General features: G+C 45.8%; 1 protein-coding gene across 1 annotated transcript; it reads right to left on the reverse strand.

The window, feature by feature from the left end:
* Positions 1 to 5,656: 5,656 nt before the first annotated feature.
* LOC129199979 (chondroitin sulfate synthase 3-like) lies at positions 5,657 to 13,277 on the reverse strand. The gene is made up of 3 exons (XM_054811232.1): positions 12,320 to 13,277; positions 10,236 to 10,519; positions 5,657 to 7,001 (listed from the first exon to the last, which is right to left on the reverse strand). The coding sequence occupies exons 1-3, from the start codon at positions 13,047 to 13,049 to the stop codon at positions 6,921 to 6,923; spliced, it is 1,095 nt and encodes a 364-aa protein (XP_054667207.1). The 5' UTR covers positions 13,050 to 13,277; the 3' UTR covers positions 5,657 to 6,920.
* Positions 13,278 to 13,716: the final 439 nt, after the last annotated feature.

A 13,716-nucleotide genomic window follows, 5' to 3' on the forward strand; every position in this document is an offset into this window, starting at 1 on the left:
AGCCCAATGCATAGTTTCTGTACAGAATTCTTTCTTGAAGGTACAAACAATAATCAATTTTTGCAAAGACATAACAGACATGGTCTACAACTCCAAGCAAACCCCAAGCATCAAAAGCCACAAAAGAAATATACATACTTACACCACCCTCCTGGATACACTAATACTACATTTCCCAAAATTACCACAGCCAAATATTAAGAAAAAATACTTTTAATTGCTTGACAATATTTTCTGTTACAGTTAGTTATTACCCTCACTTAGGTGCAATTATTTCCCCTTACCACATGGAGAAAAATATCTTCAATCACAAAAATTTAGAGTGGAAGAAAAGAAGAATCCAAAATACTAGCGCCTGCTTTTGTTCATTCTAGCAGGATAGATTTATACCTATAAAATTGTTTTAAAACAACAATTAAAATATCAATAGCACATAACAAAACTGTTTCATTTGCCGAGTTAAGCACTCTCCTAAAAGGTATGTCGTCACCTACATCTGTTCCAGTTAATTCCCTGACTTCTGGAACTGAGTCCTCATGCACTTCACGCACTTCAGAAAAGTTTGCACAAAGTTGATAAAAAATGACAGAAAAAGTCACTGTGTTTTATCATGATCAACAATAGGAAGCTGTGCAATTCTGGCAGGGTGAGAGCTGGTCCATCAGAGAGTCCCCTTTGGTGATAAAAAGTTATTATGATAATAAATGTGCTACAGTCTATAGCTAGAAAGAAAATGCTTTCAAGGAAAATAGCCAAAAAACTACGTTAAATTGAAGCTTGAAGCCAAAATGTACATACATACAGAACAGAAATGCACAGATATAACTATGAAGAGACATGAAGAACAAGCTGAAAGCTAAATTCTTAAGCTTTACAGGAGAGATATTGCAGTAAATACCTGGAAGCACAGCTTAAAAGCTCCAAAGGACCTTCACTCATGCCCCTGGGAGCTTGGTTATCAACTAGGCACAAGCTTTAAACATATGCATATGTACGTACAAATACACAGCTCCATGCACACAGATTTACAGTGTATGCCTCGTGTAGCTGTTAAGGCCACACAGACTTCCACGGCATTGCGGCCACGTGTACAACTAAAGAAATGCTGCATTTCTCTGGTACAGCTGCTTCCATGCCATGAGGAGCTTGTTCACACACGCTGCACTCAGAAAGAGCCCAGTGAACAAACACCTCCCTGAGACCAGCAAATGCAGAGTCAGAAGGAGCATCGTCCCTGGCGATCAAGTTAACATCCTTCAGATGTTCATTTGCCCTTGAATGCTTGTAAAAAAATAATAAGAAAGAAACAAAAAGCAAAAATGTTTAGGGACTCAAATGCACCATAAAGCAGTCTTTAAAAATATAAAATCCTTCCAAGTATCAAGTGCACAAAAAAACAAGGCACAAAATGACAATCCTATTTGAAAATTATTAAAAGGAATACTTCCAAGTTTCTAAATCAAATATTTTATCACAAACTAAATATTAAAGAACCAAAACCAAGCAAACAAACCATCTGTCCAGTCAGTAGCTCAGGTTTTAATCTTCAGTATTCTAACTGCCTGGTTAAACCAGCACATTCCAGAAGAGACTTCAGACTTTTTTTTCTTTTTTCTTTTTTCTTTTTTTTTATTTTCAAATGTTCTCAGAGGTTACTTTACTGAAGGTAAAACTTCAACCAATGTGGAAAACAACTTTGGAAAATTTGTCTTGAAAGCACTAAATAAAAAATAAATGAAAAGGTAACCTTCCCTTTCCTAGGCTCGTTTCAAGACTAAGTCATACATAAAGCAGCATTCAAGAAGCCTGTATCAGTTACAAGGCTGCTTATCATCCTCCAGATTTCCTAAAATTATACCCCTAGTTTAAGATGTTCTTTGTTTCCTAAAGTATACATATGATTTAAAAGACTTCTTAAAAGCAGGCCAAAAATCTTGTCTTAGTGTGATACTCAGGAAGCCAAAAATACTGCAGCCGGGGTGGGACTACACATTTACTTGCTGCCCAGTTTCAAATGTGTACTAAAGAATAAACAACCTGGGCACTCACCTTGAGCTTAAATCATCAGCCCACACTGGTCAGATGGAATAAACTCCTCAAAGCGTAGCAGTTCTTGCTACATTTTAAATAATGTATGTATTCTTTGAATACTTCATGTTATATAATGAAATCCAATCAGTAAATAAAAGCATATTTTAGAGAATGCGTCAGAGCAGCATATACTGACAATGGCTTAATACATGTCATACCTTCTCACATAAGAACTGAAGATAGGTGGAAACTAGTTTGGTAATGAGAGCCACAGAATAAATAGTAATAAATAAATAAAGTCCGAGGACTAGCTGCACTTCACCCCTATTTGTCTGCTTCCAGAAAACTCCCAAGAAACATACAGAATTGGAGGAGAGCTTGAAAGCTTATTCTTCTAAAAAAAGAAACATATCCTATCTTTGATACCCAGTGAAATACCACGGTAAATAGAAGTACATCTAATTAGCACCTATTTCAAGTAATTTCTGTAACTCTCCTTGTTTACAACTTCCAGCTTCACTCTTTGTGAGCATTTTCCATTTCAGTAGAAGCACATCATTTGATCTCATCAAAAGACATGAATCTGGCAAGTGAAAGTCAGGAAAAAGTTATCTCTGGGAGATTTCTAAGTCAGGACAAGAAGAGATACAAAGAACAGCCCAGGAAAAGGAACAAAATCCGTCAGCTCTGGGCGTTGGGAGGGAACAGGAGGAAACAACCTGTGGACTGTCAGTGTCTTTGAGAAGACTATACACACTTGGAGCGCCTCTGTACTATTTGCTTTACCTGGTAACCTGCAACGAACACTTCATCTTCAGAAAGGCTCAAGCAGGACAGTTTAACAAAACATTTTCTCAAAGTATGACCAATAACCACAATGAAATCTGTACACGTGAAAGGGAAATTTATTTCTGAACACCTAGGAAAGACAAAATTTTGAAAATAAAGATAATTCTGTGAGTATCTATAGAAACTAATGTTTCGCATGTGGTTTGGTTTACTTGATTTTAAGGTAAAGGATCGAAAACTATTTCAGGGTAAACACTAAAAAACATTAGGGTTTCATTGTGCTTTGTTTCAGGGATTCACTTAAAGCACTGAATCCACTGTTGACCCTAAAGCCAACAAGTTCTTCACCTGTAAGTCTCTTTTGAAAAATCAAGCTTACTCCTTGTCTAATGTGACAGGCACTGTCAAGAATGATGATGTGAGGGGTTTAAATGAGATGACTCTTACAACAGTTGTGCCACAACTGTGTCATCTCATGTCAAACTGTTTTTAAACACACTTGACCAGCCAGCCTTCTGCACTAGACTTCTATGGACATACCACCTCCAATATAGCAATTGCACAAAAGTCTGGAGAAAACATTTCCAATAAAATGAGAGCAAACATGAGAAGAAAGTGAACATGGTTAGGTCTAAATTTCCATGTAGGTTGAGAGATGGTTCATGGTACCCATATGCAGAATTAAAGACATATTTTTAATAATTTAAGAACTTTTCCTAAGGTTTTCCTTTTGCTTGTCTGTGGGATGCTTTGGTAATTCAAACAAGAGCTTATTCTTAAAGAGGAAAACCTTTGAAATATTTGCTTTAAGAACATACAAACATGCAACGCAGACCAGAAAGCTGTTAGCTAGCCCACACAGTCCTGCACATAAACAGCTGCTGGCATCTTAGAGGAAAGTGCGTTAAGAGGAAGGTGTATCCACACTTTCTTTACATCATGGACATGCAAACACATCCCCAGAGTCCTCCTGCACCTCGTGAACTCAGCACCAGGAGTCAGAATTACACAGCTGTCAAACTCCAAATAGGCACAAGCAGTATTTCCTCTTGGGGCACCCAATCTGCAAATAAGCCAGAAACCTATGACAAGCTGACTCTCAGTCAGGCTGAGAAACACCCCCCTAGCTCTTGGCTCCACAGCTAAGATGCCATCATGCCAGGGACCACAGCCACGGGCTTGTGTGTGCTGGTGCACACCTCCACGGTAGCTGTGGGAATACCTTCACAATAAAAGCCCCCAAACAAGGTATCTCCAACTCTTGCAGTCCTGCTGAGCCACATGGGGAAACACTTAAGACCCTCAATAACATGTAAGTACCAGAGACAACTCTATTTCCTCACCACAAACTTCCTCAACTCCCAGCCAAGCTCATCTTGCAGGACGTATGGGGTATGGCTGAGATGGAGTTAATTTCACCACAGCAGCCCTCCTGGTGCCGTGCTGTGTATTGGTAGCTAGCAAGGTGTTGATAACACACTGGTGTTTTGGCTACTGCTGAGCAGTGCCAGCACACATCAAGGCTGTCTCTCCAACATTTCTTCCCCTCCTCAGCAGTAAGCTGGGGGTGGGCAAGCTCCTGGGAGGGGACAAAGCCAGGACAGCTGACCCAAACTGACCAAAGGGATATTCCATACCATATGACATCTGCTCAGCAATAAGAAGCTGAGAGGGGGAGGAACTGGGGGCATTCGGCTTTTTACATTTGTCTTCCAGAGCAACTGCTACGCATACTGAAGCCCTGCTTCCCGGGAAGTGGCCAGCATTGCCTGCTGATGGGAAGCAGAGAATAATCTTTTGCTTCTGCTTTGCTCCCAAGTGCAGCCTTTTGGTTTTGCTGCATTAAACTGCCTTTATCTTGACCCACAAGTTTGGGGTTGTTTTTTTCTATCTCATTTTTCTCCCCTCCCTGTCCAGCTGAGGAGGGCAGTGATAGAGCAGCTTGGGTCAACCCACCACACAGGATGAAGAAGGGGCAAGAAGACAAGGAGTCCCCAAGGACCCCAGGGCAGTCTCCCCAAATTCCCGGCGTAAAAGAGCAAATGAATAACAGGAGGTTACTTACAAAGCCAGAGAAAGAGCAAGGAGTCTGCACAGTACAGCACAACAGCTCAGATGAGACCAGAGCCGCATAGGGCAAGAGTAATGAGCCAACTTTAGCACCACAGTTACTGCAATAGGATATGCACTTAACGACTTGCATTTTATTCGGTATCCTGTACACACAGAAATACTATACTACAGTGGTACGGAAATAGAACTCACTTTTCTAACCAACTGAGAATCGTTTTGAAGTAAAAAAGCTTCGTAACTACCTTTAACGTTGCTGTGATCAGACAACTCTTAAAAACAAATAGCTAAGAGAGCACATCCCATGTCAGTAACTGGCCATTTATGCAAACGGTTCTGAGGCCTCTGTGACCATCCTGTTCCTCTCCAGATACCCTCAGAGACCCCTGCTACAATCTTAATCATCCACTCTTCCATGCATTTCTATTCTAGGGTTACTGATAGCTCGCTCTATGCTTTTCGAAAATGATGGCTGCATTTATGTAACTACCTAATGAAGCTGACCAAAACCAAGAGCTTAAGTGGGGGTGGGTACTGCTGCTTCAAGACTGACCATTCCAGTACCCAAATGAGCAAAATGCCATCTGGCCATCATCAAAGGCCAATACACCTCTAATGCTTCTGTTTGGTGGAGTGTTCTAGTCAAAGCTGAGTTGTGATCCACCAACATCTTCACCAAAGATAAAGACAAAACCTCAAATGAAAAAAATAAAATTATTATTAATTTTAAATTACTATTATTAATATTATCTGTATTTTTAAAGAAAATGTTATAGTGATGAGACTGTATTCTATGGTTGTCACAGACTTGTGACAAACCCAAAAAGGAAAACACAATGGGAAAACAGATACAAACGTTAATGTGGACTGCTGGTATGTACAAAGTGCACTATTTTCTTTCAATATCAACGTACATATTACCAAAAGATCAAAAGTATATGGGGTGTTTTGCATGAATGTAGTTTTTTGCATGAATGTAGTTTTTAAGTTTAAAATGCATGTAGTGGGTGTTGGACTTGATGATCCTTATAGGTGCCTTCTGATTTGAGATATTTTGATTCTATGATATTTTCCACCAGAGAAAGGGAAAAAAGGCTACAAAAAGAAAAGCTTTACAAACTTAACATTAGAACAAATGTCCCAAATACACTGAGGAATGGTCTTTAAATCTTTTTTATGCTGCATTTGTCATTTTGCATTTTCTGAAGAGAAACCTTCTCTGACAGTCGGTATTTATACCCTGACAATGTTTGATATCTGCTTGAATTGTTATAGCCACTTAATTCATGTGTTGCATTTTAGTTTGGCCTTTTGTGAAACAACACTATTTGATCTGTTATAAACTTAGGTTACAAATTACAAAATGGTCTTCTAGACCCAGAAACATCATTCCAAAAAAAAAAAAAAAAAAAAAGCGTCAGGGGGACAAATAAAGCAATCAGCCTTTTTCCAAATGGCCCTCTGTAGGCAAGTCCCTCCTAAACAGCAAAGCGAGGTACAACACAGCATCTCAGGTTTTTAACTATATTTGTGCTTCCAAAGAATAAAATTAGTATGAGTCACTAAAATCAAGCTAATCTCTTCATTCATTTAAAGAAAAATGTTTCAAGGATTTAAAATTAGTGGAAGAGAAGGTGCTAACTTGAAGTACGGATTTGGAAAGCACAAAAGCAAAAGGCCCTTTTTAATCTCTACTCTTACTGATTTGGGGAAGCAGAAGTTGCTAACACCTCTCAAAACCAAAAAGGCATTTTGCAGAAATATTTTAGCCAAATTTCTCAGGTTTATTACACCTTAATCATTACAGCATCATCAAAACTGGAGGATAAATTAAGATATACTTAAAAAACATATCAGAACAAGGATGGATCTCCTGTAGAAAGAAAATCATCCACTCAAAATACAACACTTCTAGCTGATAATTCCTCATGGAGCAAGGAACTAGATTTAGGCTGCAGTTCAGTGTTGCTTCCAGCCAATTTGAAGGTAAGCTGCTGCCAAGACAGGCAGTTTGGCACTCTCTTGCCCCTTCATTCCTGGATGAACGTGACCACCTCTTCGTTCTTCTGATGCTTGTGCTCAGCAAAGCTTTGCCGTGAGTGCTGATTCAGCTGAAGAAAACACTCTTGGTCAGGTCCAGGTTACAAGTGGATCCCACCCCTGCCCCAGCTCACCACAGGGCTGCACAAGTCCTGCAGAACAGGACAGCAACCGAAAGGAGCAACTACCCTTCAGCCAAAGCCCATATTTACGTTGGCTTAGAGCAACTGTCAAACTGCAGCCCGAGGGCAGGTTTTTATCTCCTCCATTCTGCACAACTGCTCTAAAACCCCTGTTATTAGATTCACTCGCTCAGAAATCCAATGACTAATTCTTTATTCAAAGTGGAGAAGCTCCATCAGCAGAGACCAGGAGGGACTCATCACCTCAGCCATAAGTCATTTCGTATGTGGGAGACCCAGCCTTTAGCCCCGGCCTCAAATCTGGCAGAACAAGAATTAAACTCTGGAAAGCATCAAGAACAAGAGTGGCTCATTGCAGACTTGTACACCTCTTCTTTTCCTATTCATTCTGACAAAAAAAAGTCAAAGTTGTAACCCTCTCCTTGCCAGCAAGCATATTACACATATAAACTAGCGCAGCTTACCTGCAACCTCTACAAGGCAATAGAATAAACCCTGACAGGCAGCCAGTCTTACCTACGCCAGCTGAGCCACCCAGCAAAGATCAAGCATTGCAGGTTTTCTCTTGAACTCTTTGATTGCTTTCATCCTCACCAAAAAGAGACTTTCCGTTCCAGTTCTTAGAAAAGAAGTCTAGTAAAAAATGATGCAACAGAGATTCAACTCTTCTAGATCTTTTCTGCTTCTATGAATGTCACCATCATTGTTTTCAGTTTATATTAGTCTTCAGCAACATCCTAAACACAAGTCATGCCTCTTCCCAAAAGCAGTGAAGTCCATAAAAATCTTGCAGCTCAACGAGGCTCAGTTTAATACGTAAATACAACAAGAGGACTTCAGGACAAAAGGGCAACTGCCTATGCAGAAAGTCCTGGCCCCAATCTCAGGTTTTGCACACGTGTACCTGAGGGAATAATTCCCCTTCTAGCACACAAAGAGCGCTCCTGATCTAAGGCAGGAGTGAAAAATCACACAGCAAGAGTTTCAGTGCCCTAGGAAAAAAGTCACCCTTGTCACCAATTAATTTACCAACCCACAACAAGCCAATCTGTTCAGGTACCCTACTAGATTGCTTGAAACAACCAGCTACACAACACAAACTATGCCAGAGCATGAATGCAACCTCTCTCGCCTTTCACTCTATTTCACTCCTTCCCTTCCATACACACTTAACGCTGGCATAGCATCCTAAGCAGCTTTGGCTTAGTCATCTGCATCTTCCGGAGCATCTCCTGTATCGGCCACAGAGTCAAAGATTCTTCTAACAGACGGAAATACTGATCAGAAATGAGCAGCTGCTATTGCAATGCCTAACACATTTTCTTCTTTTTCCATTCTTTATTATATAGACCTCGGGCCTTCAAGAGTAACTGACAATCAAGACTGGTGTCAGTCTATTCCACATCCCATAAAAACACATGCTTTTTCCAAAATGGTTATGCTTTCAGGCCCCAATCCTACCATGAAAAGCTGAGCTGCTGGACAGTCCTGTAACGCAGTCTCCAAAACAGAAGAAAGTAAACATAATTTTTCACTCTATCCCACTTACGCTCAGTGCCTGGAGCCAAAAACTCCTGACATTCAACATCAAAATAAATAACAACCAATGCAGTGATAATGTTATCTATTATCAGTTTTCTTCCCTTCCCAGATTTCTTCCCAAGAAGACAAACCAGAAAAACAAAACCAAAACCCCTTCCAACATGTAACTGTCAAGGCAGAATCATAATTCTGCTGATAGAGATCAGCAGGCATCACATGCCCATAAGGATGACACAGCACAAATACACCAGAGTGTCAGATTAAGCTGCCAGTGTAGCATGCGGTTTGGAAGTCTGATTAAGGACCACTAGTCCTACATCAATATCCATCTGCACGATAAATGCCTGCCCTGCTCTACCAGTGCAACAGGTGTATTATTTTACATTGGACTTATAACATTGATTGAAATAGTCTCTAAAAGCACCTTTCTACTGTGAAGTAAAAGATCCGATTTCCACCTCTAAGGTTTCTACCTAGTTAGTATCAACTAATCAAAATTTACTTTTGTTCACCTCTTTACATGCATTGTAGCCTACCAAGCCCATTTTTAAAATGGCAACCCTTCCCCTCCCCAGGTCATCCAGAAAAACACTTACCTGCAAAATCAATTATGTTTCCTGTCTTTTTGTTTTTAATAGCACATAACCTCTTTCAGTGGCCCATTTAAACGATTTTTCCTGCTGAACAAGGGAGTGCCACAAGGGCAAGCATATATTAATATTAAAGAATCAGTCAATGTAACTGAAATCCTGTTCATCACATTAACTATCACCCTTTACCCTTTCTGGCAGTTGCACGCTTAGTCTATTTTTATCTACAAAGCTAGTCTTGCCACTAATCACAACGTTTCCAGAGAAAGAGGTCTGAATTTTAGTTATGGCAGCGCAAACAAACTTTTTGGGTACTGCACCACATTTTGATTACTTTAGAAAACGATACTATGGAACGAAGTCATTTGCTCCCCAAATGACTTCAGCATAGGAAGATTTGTTACACTGCGTATGTCCTTAATGCATTTTAACACTGTTCTACACTAAGAAAAACACTAGTAAAAGTTTATCATACACAAAGACAGCGCAACAAATTTCATTTCTGTACAAGAAAAAAAACCCACAACCACTATTTCTGCTTTTGCCAGTCATGAACTCCATTAAAATACAGCTGAGTAATTAAGAAAATACAGGCAATTCTTCTTCAAACACTACAACATATTTTAAGAACCTGCAATGCAGAACAGATATGCCGCACGCTTATCCAAAAACAAGTTCATAAAAAGATCCTACCTGAAGAGCATACGTCAAATACAGCAGCATCCTGTCAAGCATTATGTGTAGAAATGCCCAAGGTGAAGCTCTAGCAACTTATAGCATAGCAATACTTACAACGTGGCTGCAGTAATTGTCAACAACAAAAACTGAAAGACAAGTAGAAATGAATATGCTTGCAGCAACATGCCGTGAACGTTTTCCTCTCTTTTTTCCTTACAGTCTGCAGTTTACATTCTGATGCATGCATTAAAACATAATTACGGTGGAAAGAGGTTGCAGATACAGTTACTTACATTGCAAGACATAAAACTCTGTAAACAAACAGCACATTGCAATTTACACTGTCACTCACCTCATATGACCAAACACACTGAGTTCCTCCAAACCTTCGGACACACCTGCCCACCTCCACGTCCTCATGAGTGGTGTACATTTCTCCAAGGCATTCACCAATATGTGGCACCATCCTCCTGAGAACCTCCCGGCTGAAGATCATTCCCGGCCCTCCCATGCAGAAATTCTCTCCAGGCTCCAGCCCAAGTTTTCCGAGTTCTTCAATATTACCCAGACCAGTCGGTCCCAAATACAGAGGTTTACTACTGTTCAGTGAGTGAAGAAACTCCTCCAATTTTTCACCTGAAAAAGATAAAAGATTACTGTTATTTCTCTGCCTAGTCTGCCAGCCATCTCTTTTCCTGTACTTCAAGCTTTTTTAAAAACGTAACAGGCACCTGAGACTGTCACAGAAAATCACTTCCAAAGCAGTATTCTGTACCTAACTGAAAACACCCTTGGACAAGTTTACCTTTCACAAGCTTCTTTTGTTTTTCTTAATTAACATTACAATGACATTTTCATTCAGCCAAAAGCCAGAACGTGATCAAAACTTCATTTTACCACTAAACCTTGTTCTGCTCAATCAGGACTAATGGAAAGCACTTCCTTGGTAGTTTAAAACTCTCTCTAAAGTAGGACAATTTGCCAATATAGTTCCAGGCTGGGGAGAGAGGGAAGGGAAAGGGAAATGCCGGGTCTTATTTTAATAGGATTAATTTTTGAAAAGACCAAAGCAAATCTCGATTAACCAAGGTAAATATGTTTAATTGCGGAGTAATTGTGGGAACAAGGTAAAACTCAGGCTCCTTCCAAACTATTTCCAGTGCTGCAATGTCTACAGACTTTTCCTTCAAACCCCTCACCTAGTTCTTTTCAGAAACTCTGATTTCAAATTTACTTGACATCAAAAGTTTCTGGATAGGTTTAACTCAGAACCTTGGAACTAGTTAAAGACAGGTTCATTGCAACTCTGCAATGAGCCCAAAGTGACAACTTCTACATCTGCAACCCAATATATATACACACAGATACACGCGTAAGTGCGCGAGTATTTCACAGATGAATGACAGCTGACAAACAAGCAGCCCATTAAACCACTCAAACAAAAGCAAGTGACAAACAGGGAAGCATACAGTTACTCCAGTTAACTTTTCACAGTGTTTTCAATACTGCAAGCAACCACGCTCACAACCTAGGCTTACAAGTTCAGTTTCTTCTTTCTTTCCTAAGAGCAGGACACTGCACGAGTAGCAGCAGCAACAAGCGCAGACCAAAAGCAAGCGGGTTGCAGAACATCTTTTTTTAATGGTGCTGTAAACCTCGTGAAATAGGGCCAGTGCTTTTCAGAGACACACGCTGCAAAGAACAGCAGCTTTACAAGCAGCCTTCGGCGGCGGCGTTTGCTCAGCCCAAGTGTCAGCGAGCCAACGCAGAACTTTTGTTACTGCTCAAAACATCACTTCCGAGCAGTACCGAGTCGAAGCCTTCGGGCTGAGCCGCAACCGCGGCGGGGGCTGCCCGGCCGGAGCAGGACGCAGTCGGCAGAGCTCTTCGCCGCTCCCGCCCGCCGCCTGCCCACGGGCGGCGGGACGAGGCGGGACTGCCACCCTTGGGCTGCGCAGCCGAGCGCGGCGGGACGCGGCGCCGGCACCACCCCGCCGCTCCGCTGCCCGCCCACGGCCCCTGTCCGCCGGCCCACGGCAGAGCCTCGCCCGGAGAGCCGCGCCGCAGCAAGCGCGGGGGCCGCAGCACCGAGATCCCACGCCAGGACCGCTCACCGCGCCCGCCGCGGTCCAACCCCCCGCCTCAGCCCTCCAACGCGCCCCGGCACCGCGGCCTCCCCAAGGACGGCCCGGCCCGGCCCGGCCCCGCGGGGGCACCTCAAGGTTCCCACCGGCACCTCAGCGCCGGGACAGCACCCCACGGCCCGCACACGGTGGCTGGAAGCAAACTCCGCCGGGGCGGTGGGTGGGCCGAGGTACCCCTTGCGCTCCGCCACCGGGCGGGAACCGACTCTCCCCACCCCCCGCGGGACCCCGCCGGGCCGCCAGGCCATCGCTCCGCTCCCTCCCTCCCGGCGGCGGGGCGCGCCCCGGCCACCTTTAATGTAGACGTCGTCGTCCGCCCGCATGAACCATTCGTACTTGTCCAGGTAGCGGTCGTGCATGTACTTGATCATCATGAAAGACTTCTTCTGCGGCGGGCAGGAGTCGTCCACGCCGGGCAGGGCGACGACGGGCAGCCGGGGCAGCCCGGGGGGCGCGGCGGAGCCCTGGCTGGAGAAGAACTCAACGCGGCCCGGCACCGAGGGCGCCCACGTCCGCTGCGCCGCCACCGCCCGGCTGCCCAGGTACTTCTGGGCCGTCATCACCCCCACGTAGAGGAAGTTGCGGGGCTTGGCGTAGCCCGGGGCGCCCCCCCAGTCCCCGCTCCCGTTGTGGCTGCCGCCGGGCCGGCCGCTCCGCTTCTCGCCGCCTTCCTCCTCCTCCTCCTCCGGCTCCCCTTCCCCGCCGGCGGCGGGGCTGGACACCATGCCCTCCGCCGGCGGCGGCGGCAGCTCCCAGGGGCTGCTCCTGAAACTCGTGCCGCCCAGCACCGCCGCTGCCTCCGGCGGCGCCTGCTGCCCGCCCGGCACCGCCGCGCCCCCGGCCGCCCCCGGCCCCGCCGAGCGGCCGTAGTAGGAGCAGAGGCTGGAGCCGCGCCTCTTCTTTTCGCTCAGCTCGGCCACTTTCGGGGCGATGAGCCAGGAGGCGGCGGTGAAACCCAGCACCAGCCCCAGCCCCAGCCCCAGCCCCACGCTCAGCCAGGGTCTCCGGGACCGGGCTGCCATGGCGCGGGCGGGGCGGCTCCCGGAGCGCCGCTGCCGCCGCCGGCTTCCCCCCGCCGCCTCCCGCTGGAGGCGACCCCCGTCCCGCTGCGGCCCCGGGTGCGGCGACTCCCGCCGCGGCTCCCTGCCCCGCCGCGCCGGCCCGGGCGGCTGCGCTGCTCCCGAGTCAAACTTCTCCGGGCGTGAGGGCGGCGGCGAGGACGGCAGAGCACTAGCGGCGGCCCCTCCGCTCCGCTGGCACCTTGTCACCGCGGCGGCTGGTCCCTCCCCGCCCCTCCCACCAGCTCAGCCTCCTCCACACGGCGGCCGCGGCCCCCGCTCCGCGCACCGCCCATCAGCCAGCTTCCGCCGCGGCGGCCGAGCGCCGCACCCCGGAGGGCGCCGCCGGCCGTGCCCGAGCCGCTCCGGGGAAGTGGCCGCCGCCGCCGCCGCCGCTCCGGAAGGAAACGATTTTTTTAGGTGCCGCTCGCAGCTCCCCCGCGCCGCGGCCCCGCCACCCTCCGGCGCCCCCTTCCAGTCCCGGGACCAGGGCCGCCCGCCCGGCCGCGCCTCTTGGCCCCGGGTGCGCCCCGGTGCGCCCCGCTCCCGCCTCCGCATCGGGAGAGGCCGGCGGCTCATCTGCGGCCGCAGCTTCACATCACCCGAGGGCGGCCACGGGACGGCGGGTGGG

This window comes from Grus americana, chromosome Z (assembly GCF_028858705.1).
Source record: "Grus americana isolate bGruAme1 chromosome Z, bGruAme1.mat, whole genome shotgun sequence".
NCBI lineage: Eukaryota > Metazoa > Chordata > Aves > Gruiformes > Gruidae > Grus > Grus americana.

Excerpts from the sequence above, each read along its gene's own strand:
- LOC129199979 (XM_054811232.1), bottom strand. The coding sequence starts at position 13,049 with ATGGCAGCCCGGTCCCGGAGACCCTGGCTGAGCGTGGGGCTGGGGCTG. Across the intron at positions 10,520-12,319 it reads CGACGACGTCTACATTAAAG|GTGAAAAATTGGAGGAGTTT; the intron begins GTGGCCGGGGCG and ends TATCTTTTTCAG. Across the intron at positions 7,002-10,235 it reads AGTGTGTTTGGTCATATGAG|CTGAATCAGCACTCACGGCA; the intron begins GTGAGTGACAGT and ends TGTTTTCTTCAG.